Source organism: Antrostomus carolinensis, unplaced genomic scaffold (assembly GCF_000700745.2).
Source record: "Antrostomus carolinensis isolate BGI_N321 unplaced genomic scaffold, ASM70074v2 scaffold1989, whole genome shotgun sequence".
Classification (NCBI taxonomy): domain Eukaryota; kingdom Metazoa; phylum Chordata; class Aves; order Caprimulgiformes; family Caprimulgidae; genus Antrostomus; species Antrostomus carolinensis.
This window is the reverse complement of record NW_010339028.1, coordinates 3,728-14,708: the sequence shown is the minus strand read 5'-3', so window position 1 is coordinate 14,708 and position 10,981 is coordinate 3,728. Positions and strand designations below refer to the sequence as shown.

Here is a 10,981-nt window from a genome sequence, read left to right as displayed (position 1 = left end):
AGGAAACACTTCTGATAAGCCTCCAGAAGGCGAATGTTCTCAAACAAGTCTACTTGGCCATCACGCAACAGCCAAAGACTGAAGTTAAACCCTGTCTAGCAGAGGCACAATTAAATTCTTTTACTCATTCCAGTAATGCTGAAAAAAATGTGGTAATATGTACTTGTCCATTTAGTGTATTTTTTTTTCTTAAAAACCCTCAGGTCTTTACAAAAGTAACCTGAAAGAACTGTTTCAGGAATTATGCAATGCTCTGAAAAGACCTTCACTACATTGCTTTTATATTCAAGTCTAATTATTACCAAGCTTCTATATTAAAAAGCAGATAGTTTCCTTTCCCTGCAAAATAACATTTCTCTCTCTTAATGAGGGACTTGCAAATATGCAGTTTGCTAAGCACCAGAGCAGCAGGTATAACAGCTCCTTAGTTAATCAAAGGTTCTTCTGAACCAAATTTTTTCCCCTCCTTTTTTCTTTTGTAGGATGCTTATACATTTAAACAAAAGGATAAAAACACTTGAAATGTTAAATCTGTTTCAAGTTCACAATGAAGTTTTTTTTGTAACTATTTTTGTGCCAAATACATGGAATAAACTGCTATACAATTTTCAAAACATGCCACTTCCCTTCTAAACATCTTTGAGAAAACAGTTTACTTACTCTAACCATAAGGTTAGAAATTTTCAGTAAATCTGACGTTAACCCAAAGCACAACATAAACATTCAGCTATTACCTCCTTTTCATGTTTTTAGTAATCCAGTGAGAACTTCTACTCGGCACGTCATCTGTCTCTGCTTCAGATTTTCTTAAGCAACAGCAAACAGAAGTTATTTTGAGGAAAAAGTTCTTTAAGAAGTAAGACTTGTTATCAGAAAAGATCAGTCCATTAAACAGAGTTGCACTTGATCTGGAGTTACTACAGCCTTCTACAGAGGCTCTGAAATGGTATAATTCTGGACTGCAATAATTCCTTAAAAACAAAAAAGGAGGGAAAAAAACATTCCAGCCTTGGAAACAACCACAATCTTCTTCCTACACACAACCCACTTAGTAATTTTAGGGATTAAAATCTTAACAGTTGAATGATTAATGAATCAATGAATTAAAAACTTACAGATTAAGAGCAACAGTGACTGCCTCATAACTTGCTATCTTTCATACAAAGACAGAAAGAAAAACTGACTCAAGTAGAAATTCCTTTAGTTGGTACTTCGTTAGTGGTTAAGCATCCTGCAGAGGAAATAAGTTTGGGCAATGGAGAAATTTGTCAAAGGAAAAGGAAGAAGAACGAAGGAGATAGAATTGCTGAACAGGAGGTTTAAATGAAGTAGGGAGTTACATAACAAAAGACGAAAATCTAACAATAATTGAAGAAGTGAGCCGGAAAGGTAAAGTTCATATATACCAAATGGTTATTGCTGAAGAACTACCTGATCACAGGATACCAATTTGTATACTAATAGACCAGCAGAAACAGACAAACACTGCTAGACAGCGCACAACTAATAAAGCCCAGTTCTTAAAAGTCTCATTCCAGTTCTTAAAAATTTCCATTCTAACCTTTCAAACTTGAGCATCTGCCCAACATGAACAAGCCATAATGAAAGAAACCAGATTAAGAGTAAGATCCTGGAACTGTTGACTTTTTACCAGAATAAATATGCATTTACAAACTTCACATTATTATGCATTTTATAAACTTTACACATTACAATTGTATGACGCTCAGGTCTTACACAGAAAAATTAAGTGTTTAAACTGTTTCCTTACAGAAGTAAGTCCTGAAGTTGCCATAAGCATGATAAACGTATAATTTTGTCCATGAGAGAAATATTAATTCAACAGAACAAAATGCTGAAGTCAAAACAGTAGTTATGTTATAAAATCCATTTACTTTTAACATCAGAAGCACTCCTGCAAGCTGCTGTATAAATGCAGCCATTACAACTCATGCTCAAGAAAAAAACAAAATCCACGCGCTCCTCCTGCACTAAAGTATATGGTTACCACTTATACACAAAACATTTGGCACAGGAAATGTCTTGCTGCTCACAAGAAAACTGTACCTCAACAATGGAATGCTACCATGAGGAATACAAACACTATTTTGGGCTACTACAGGAGAGATCTTACCACAGCCATCCCTGCCAAGGGTTATTGCTTAAACCAGAAATACATACATAATTCAAGTAACTCCATTCAACAGGGTTAAACTTGAACTACAACAGGTGTAAAACAGGAAATTAAGAGCACCTCATTTAGGAAAACAAAGCAAAGACTGAGCACAGGCCTGATGACCGCTCTCAAAACACAAAGGGAGTAAGCGCCAAAGACAGAGAAAAAAATTTAGGCTTATATTTTAAAAGGGAAAGGATGGTATACCAAGAGCAGGTACAACCTACCTAACTGTCATAATAAAGCTTTATCACTGTCTCTCAATTGTAAAAAAGCAAAATTCAACTAAATATTACAATTTGATGCAGCTGCTTTTAACTGACTGAAAGACTGAAACTTGTGACTCAAATCCCTTCCAATTTACAAACAAATTCAAAAGACTTGAAAGATACATATTAAAAAAGAGAACTGTATTAAAAGAATCCCCTAGTTCTACCTGCTAATAAATATAAATTTTACCTTACAATGATGATGCAAGCTCCAGTGTTGATTTTCACTATGATTCCTTCCATTTGGTGCTTATTGCAAAGATACTGCAGCTTTTCATACCACTAATGTAAGAGGTCAACTCAAAAAGTTAACTACATATGCAGTTCTTTAAGTAGTAGTAATATATTACAGACATACTTTACTGCACTGGTTCTTTAGTGACTTTAGAGTTGACACTTTGAATACGTCAAGCTTTTTGCACAGCTATAAATGAACAGCTGAACAAGCCGAGTAATTTAGAAACAAATTGAGTAAAATTTGCCACTGAACAGTATCTGTGAAAGTTGAAGTGGGTTGAAATAGGAGCTAAGTTTACTAATAGTTACATACATAATAAAAATGGTTTTACCAAAACCCACTGATCAGATTAAAAAATTCTCTTACCTACATCATCAATTAATGCTTTTAAAAAAAAAAAAAAAAAAAAAACAACCAAACCACACTATCTTGCAAACTATTTCTGAGTGTGCTTTACAGTAAACAGCCTTTAACTAGAAGAATTCTCAGAACATTTTCAAGTTTTACCATACATACAAAATAAAACTTAAAAGATACTCTAGAACACAGTAAACTTAAATCTGATATAACACACACACACACACACAGTAACTCTCAAAACTGCATCCAAGATTGCTCTTTCAAACCACAATGTGGATGTTTTAAAATCTGTAACTTCTCCTGAAGTAAACAGTTTTCTAAGCAAGGATAGTAATACAAATGTTTTTCGGGAGTTTATTACATATATTTGTAACACTTTTTAGATTCCCCATCTAAAGCCACATATTTCCATTTCCATAGTTTACCTTTCACTTTATGGAACCAGAAATTCACCATACTATGCTATGAAAAACTTTCTGTTCTCCTGCAGCAACAAGAAAATAATGGGAGTCCTAAAATTCCTTCAATACAAAAAGTAAATAACTGAATTTCATCTTGAAATACTTTGGTTACGAAAGCAGTCATTTACCAAGAAGTTAAAAGTATCCAGAAGCAAAACATGAAGTAAACTGAGTAGATCTGATGAAAGATTCAGAAAACCAGAACAATGACATTAAGAAAATACCAAAGTCAAGGAAACCTTTTACACATCACTGTAAATAAAACTTGTCTACCAAAACAGATATGCAAATGACAATGATTACAGATGAAAAACAGTTTGGGGTAGGAATTAGGGTGTTTAAAATACAGGCAGTCTGCAGAATTTCTGGAGCTTCTCTGTAGTCACACAGTGTCACATCCACACTAAATTTGGTGTTCCTCTACCTGTTTCACAAAAAAAGGAATCTACTAGGGAGACTGCTGAACATATCCTTGAAGCAGCAGTCAATCATCGTTGACTTTACAAACACAGATTTAGCTCTGAGAACAGTGACAACAATTAACACCAGTCTTATTCATTATGGCCAAGCATTTAATTGCATCTATCACTAACTGCTTTCATCTAGTCAGTTGAAAACACACAAAGCTATCAAGGATTTCAATTAAGGAAATCAAACTATTATATATGAAAGGAAATTCTGATTAGTTTCTCAGGTCAAATACTTAAAAAAAAGTAACTTACCAGCTTAATTGCCACATACTCATTTGTGTATAAATTTTTTCCTTGAAAAAAAACAAAAACAAGAGTGTGAGAGACTGGCTTTTCTCTTCAAGTAAAGTGCCATTTAAACCTCAATAAAGTATTTGAAACATTTTTGATCTAAGGTGACAGGTGTTCTGGTAGTAACTTTAAAGAAAAAATGGCTTTATTGGCTTTAAAATATGGTGTCACCATATTTTAAAGAGAACTTTGTTCTTGAATAGTGCATGAAGTGGCAGTTTCACTGAGAGTGAGTTTCGGCTATTTCACCAGCTTTCCAAAATTTTTATATACTACAAAAGCTCGAAAATTGGTAAATTACTGTAAGTGGAATGTGACATTCTACTTTTTTACATTAATTGCTGAAAACTATTTAAAATTTATTTTTAAATTATCCTCTGGTTTTGGAACAGCAGACACTACGTTAGAATTAACTAGGACTATTTTTCTTCCTCAATTCTGTACTTACTAAGCTTAAAGTTAGGGCAAAGAGGGCAAGAATATTACTGAGTTAAATGCTCATACCATTTGGAAAATGCATCTGTTGCTTTAAAAGTTATTCTGTAACTGGATAAACATATTCCGGCAAGCATTACTTCAAACCGCTTGCAATGAATAAAATACTAAACAAGATTTATAGGTGTAAAATTTAAAAATAGCAAATAAAGGAGAAAATATGTTGTCACATCCAACACTTTTCATTTCTCTATGGTCTTCAAATTAGTTTAGTGTGTATTATTTTTAATGAAAATCCTACTTCTTTTCTCTGAAGGATAACTCTGCTCTGAATTTCCCATTTTTATCCCAATTTTGTTAAAGAAATCAACCAGAGAATATACATGGATCAAGATAAAAAGATTCCCTGAGAACTCAGTTACATTTATAGTCAAAGACTATGATCTCAGCTCTAATCCTTGTTTTTAAAAATAGAGTACTTTTACAAAGTTGAAAAGGATGTATTAAAATCACGTCTTTTAAGGGATCACCTTCACAGAAGCCAAGTTACCTGAAGGCTGTACAATAATAAACACAAAATCAGTATGTGTAGCATGTTCTAATGTGACCACCAAAAAAATGGATAATTCCAAAACCAATCCAGGGACTCGAGTGGAAATACAGGCATCTTAAACAGTTATTTCTTGGCTTACGATCATTTGAGTTACATTTCTGACAAAAAGTATACTTTCTTTGAAGTTGCTTCTGTGTCTTTTCATGCTATTGCACTCTAAAAGACATTAAAAGAAAGTATTGCAGGGGGCCTGCTCATTCGGTCTATTAGATATATGAATCAGCTACTGGAGTAGCTAACAAATCCAGTTACAGTTAAGTCACTGGATATTGAATTCCAGTAGCCAAATGGAGTAATGACAGGCTTATCATTTTGAAGAAATGTCAGAAGGGACAATATAACTCTCCATGTGGTGATTCAAGACAATTTTCTCTTTACAATATGGAAGACAGCAGATTTGACATCACTGTTGATCTGTCTCTAAGCACAGAACAGATATTGCATAACGCATCACATGCAGCAGCAACAAGCTTTCTTTTACTACCTCATCAGTTTATCTTACCTATTGAGATTAACAGCTCAATATTCAAAACAGTTTAGTCCTTTGCAAATTAATGGTTGCACACCACAGACACTCAGTTGCAATATACAGCCAATTTACCACTTGATCCACAAGCCACTACAGATGCCTGGCAATTCCTTTCTGCTCAGGTGGAAGAACTACAACGGCTACTGATCTGTAACTGAAATTTTAGCTCCTGAAGCACAGCTTCACTGCTCTTTAACAACTTCACTCCTCCTTAAAGTCCTCCTTAAAGATTCGACTCTAAGACATATGCTCAAAATATATCCCAGTTTGAGGAAGCATGTAAAACAAATTAAGCACTTTTGTACGTCCTCATAGGAGAGATGCCCGCTTTTAAGTTATTTGCTACTGTAGTAATGTAAATGCAAAACCAACAAATTTAAAACAGAATCTGTAATACCAATCTTAACTCCTGCTTTCAGTAACTTATATATTTAAAATACCTTACTCCACAAATAACAGTAAATAAGGACTTGAAATATTTACTATGTATGCAAAAAAGCAGATGTTAAAAAGAGAAAGCCTGCACTTGTTCTGGTGGCTGTTGCAGGACAGTACACTACACTTATCTTCCTCCTATTTCTTTTACTTGTTTGTCCCATTTTATTTCAGTACTATCAGACTTTAAGTCTTAAATACTTTAGTATTATATTCAGAATGAAATAATTATTTCACTCTGTATCTGCTGCAAACAAATGAGTTGCAAGCAAATGAGTTAATCTGATACTTATCTGAAACAGAGAACCAACTCTATATGTTGTGACCACTTCAACATACCAGACAGGAAAAAAAATTAACTTCATTAGTTTACAGTTGCCTTCAGTAGTGTGACATTAATTATACTGGTTTGATTTAGTTCATGGAGAGGTTTAAAAGAAAAAAGAGCATTCAAAGCCAGTTTAGAAGAGTTTAGGACAAGTTGACGACAGGTCTTCAGCTTGACTTGTGTACTGATTGCAGAGGCACACATATAACCTATAAAGGTCAAAATATAACAATCTTGTTTAACTATTAATAGGAATAGCAAGAGTACCTCTTATTGAGACTGTGTTAAATGCAGTATCCTTAGTCAGAACTCCAGAAACATTAACTTTCATCCCCCTACAGTACTAATATGCTAAGCTTGTTTACATTCTGAATCACACTAAATACAAGGCCCACAGAAAGCACTATCTTAAAAATGTTATATTTTATGCATGCTACAAACATGCATATATAAACATGTTATATTTTATGCAAGCGCTATATTAAAAGTATTGTCTGAAGGACAATGAGTATCAGTTCTACCAGAGGCAGATTAACAGAAACACACACCTTCATAGCCTACCCAACTCTCAAATACCCTACTTTGGAACCTATCTCTAAGCCTTCCAGGAATAATGGCAAGAATTTGTTCCAGTAAGTGTCAAGTTATATTTGTTAACACATAAAGAATTTGCAGATCTTAAAAACCCTGGCTAATCATATTGTCATCATGGAAATTTAAGTCCCCAAAACTATAATCTTCCAAAAGCACATACCCACCATAAAGTGTCTATTTTAATAGATGGTAAAATTTCCAGCTTTGCTGTCCAAATTCTTCAAAATTCTACAGGTCCTTCTCAGTCTGTACCTTCTTTACCATTTGATTTTCATCCACTTGCTCAGCAAGAAACTAACAAAGTAATTCACTCATCTCCAAGATTCTCTCTACTCACTGCCCCTGTCTGACAGCAGCTCACTGCTTAGTCTCACTACACTGCCAATGATGGAAAGGAAACCAAGGAATCCAAAAGCTTGCTGCTATTAAAAACACTGTAGTGCCTGCTACAATGTCTCCAGGAGACCTCCAAGACTACAGTACTATAAGCCAGACCTATAGGAGGAGGAAGTGTTTCACATACACTTAGCCCCAAACACATCTGAATAAACTGCTTCAGGAAACCAGGAAAGGCAGCAAAATACAATGACCCCTAAGTAATTTCCAGCATAGCACTGCACACAGTTACAAAACATTTCTAGTCCCAGAAAGTCTCCTGCTACAGAGATTCTTAATATGCAGTAGAGCTTGCGCTGGCCAAGGTCAAGCCACAAAAGACTAGCAAGGCAAATTTAACATATATGAAGCTTGAAAGCAGTTTGAAGAGCTGTATGGTGTGTTCATGTAGACATTTTCAAGCCTAGACTGCATACAATGGCCTTGAATAGTGTAAAGTGAAATAAATAAATGAGGATCTTACCTAATCGTAGTTCTCCAAAATTGCCACATCCAATTTTTTTGCCAACTCTGAAGTTAGGTCCAACCATTAACACTCCAGAACTTGAAGAACCAGTTCCACGTGGATTATGGCCTGACCTCCCACTAGGCCGTGCCATTCTTTCATCTGGCTTGTCCTTGTCTTTCTTTTTATTATCCATGTCAAGTTTACGGTACTCCACTTTGATTTCTTCCTTTTTTCAAAAATCAGCAAACTCCAGTTGGACAATGTGAGAATGAAAACATCACTAGTGAAGAGCCCAGCTGGTTACTGTCAATAAGCAGTCCACAGCAGCGTGTTCATCCCATTTGCAAAGGCTTCGTAGGACCTGGAGTAAAAATATATCTGCAGAATGCACACCACCAGCAATATTTACTGGTATTTAGAGGAATTCTGTTAAAGAAAAAAAAAGTTATTCAGTACAGTACGATTCTTGTCCAAAATAACCTCTCTTCAACTAGTCACACAATTAAGCTATAATTAATTATATCTGCACTACAGATTCACTATGAAAAGCACTGCTTTAAAGTTAAAGCCTCTGATTCTAGCACATAATGGCAAGAGATGCTGGTGTGACTGAAGTGAGCTAAAAAATCTCAAGGCTTAATGCAACAGTTATTTTCAAAAAAAAAAAAAAAACAACCCTATAAAACTACTTCCTTACTAGGTAGACACACTTTAAAAAAAAAAAAAAACCTCAACACTTAGACACTCATTGCATCTTATGCCAGCTTTGCAAAAGAAAACATTTTATTTCTAGAATTTTTTCCCCCAGTAGTATCTGTTGATCTACGGACATGCTCAGGCTGCACAGTTATTGAAGTTGTAGAAAGATACACAAAATTATTCCTGTTCTGAATTATAATTTCTGAGATGCACATTTTATAAACTTATGGCAAGGACACTTCAGTTCTTTCAGTAACTCCTGGAGTCTGAAAATAAAATACATTTACTTATTCTCCCTTGCCCTATTTAATTATGTCCTAAATTTGCTGCCCTGCTCCCTGGATTCACCATTTATTATCATTGCCCAGACATCTATTCCAACATGGATTTCAGCAAAAACATAAAGTTATCTTACTACTGCAATGAAGAATCCCAATAAAGCTTTCACTTTTACCTTGCTGTGTTGGGGGGGCTAGAAGCATTTCTGGTAGTGGAAGAAGGGGCTACATTGGTGGCCCCTGTGAGAAGCTTCACAAAGCTCCCCTGGCTCCAAGACAGACCCACCTGCAGCCCAGGCTGAGCCAATTAGTGTTATAGAAATGCCTCTTCAAATCCATATTTATGAGGGGAAGAACCGGTTTGATAGAGAACCATCAGGAGAAACCATTGACTTGAACAAAAAAGACCATCCGCCTGAACAAAAAGAGCATCGTTGCCATGAGGAAGGAAGAAGAGGGAAGAGACAGATAACCTCAGACACTGGGATCAGCACACATTAGAGCAGAAAGTGGTAAATGAGGTCCCCTGCAGTCCACTGAAGTCCAACAGCAGAGCAGATACCCACGTGTAGGCCATGGAGGATGCCAAGCTGGAGCATAAAGCTTAGCGTGGGGGCAGCTGTGACTTTGAGCTCCTGATGAGCAAGAAGACCCCAGAGTTGGGGGTGAGGAGGTGCGCTGGACCCATCTGCAGCCTGTGGACATCTCCATGACAGAGCTGGAAGCTGTGCCTGAAGAGGTCCGTGACTCCATGGGAAGCTCATGTTGGAACACTTTGTTCCTGAACTCTTGCAGCCCACAGGAGGGATCTCATGCCAGAAAGACCAGCAATGGTAAACTGACTGTAATCCCCACTCCCTGTGCTGCTGCAGAGAAACCAGGCGCAAAGCAATTTGAGCCTGGGAAAAAGGCAGGAGTAGAGGGAAGGTGTCTTAAGATGTAAGAATTAAATTGATTTTTCTTCCCCAAGTCGAGTCTGTTTTGCCCGTGACCACAACTGGTGAGTGACCCATTCCTGTCCTCATTTCAACCTACAAACCTTTTGTGGTGTTTCTCTCCCCATCTCACCAGGTGGGGGGAGCAAGTGCAGGACTGCATGGTCTTAGCTGTGGCTGAAACCACCACACTTGTCCATAAGAAGAGTGGATATTGTCTTCTATTTGACAATAGTGGTTTAAAACCCCAAAATTCAACAGATAGTTGGCTACTATATAGCCAAAATTTCAGGGTGAGTTAAATATCTGTACAAAATCATTTTGCTACATTTGCTTCAATGTTGGTAATACACTGCAGTAAAAGAAAACATCCTCTGAAAAAATAATGTATTTCATGTGCTACAGTCTATTTTAAAGATAGTCATAGGGAGCTTATTTTAAACACTTTGAATTGAAGATACTTTCATTTCTTAAACTACTTTCTCAAATAAAATTCTTACTCACATTATAGCTTATTGCAACATTTTAAAAATCAAAGAGCCAGTAGAGAAAAGATACTAAAGAATATGAACCACCACCCAAATAATTGCATCTGCTGAATCATGGATATTCATAGCATGGTGAAGCAACACCTGAACAAGGAATCACATGGAAATTTGTTTGGCAAAGAAACATGATCACGTTACTGTGAAAGAGAATGAAATACTTGTTCTGAGAACAACCAAAAAATGCAAATGCAGATTCCAGTCGTAGTAGAGTAATGCAAGGGAAAAGGACTTCAGCAGTGAACAACTGATGCAGTAGTGTGATATGGTAGAGGCAGAGGCATTTAAGAGAAAAATACAAGTGCATTTGGCTACAGCATGATCTTGCAGGTTCAAAAATGATCACTAGATACCTTAAAGTCACTTTCAAAACCACAGATCCCAGAGGAATAGACTCAAGCAGAAGCAACATGCAATTCTTCCTCACCCACTGTGTTACAACAGCTAGCAAAGAAATTAGAAAAACAGAAATTGAGTGTGT

The 10,981-nt window shown here is 36.1% G+C and overlaps 1 protein-coding gene across 7 annotated transcripts in view; it reads right to left on the bottom strand.

Annotated features, from left to right (window-relative positions):
* CSNK1G3 (casein kinase 1 gamma 3) overlaps nt 1-8,236 on the bottom strand; it is a 58,057-nt gene extending 49,821 nt beyond the window's left edge. For 5 of the 7 annotated variants that reach the window (XM_010175684.1, XM_010175685.1, XM_010175686.1 and 2 more), the window contains exons 1-2: nt 8,059-8,236; nt 4,227-4,267 (exon numbers count right to left, since the gene is read on the bottom strand). In XM_010175684.1, coding sequence (XP_010173986.1) covers nt 4,227-4,267; nt 8,059-8,236 — 219 coding nt within the window. Of the gene's footprint in view, nt 1-4,226; nt 4,312-5,720; nt 5,728-8,058 lie in introns of all 7 variants that reach the window. The other 2 variants (XM_029086925.1, XM_029086926.1) reach the window with 2 other exon arrangements.
* Nucleotides 8,237-10,981: the final 2,745 nt, after the last annotated feature.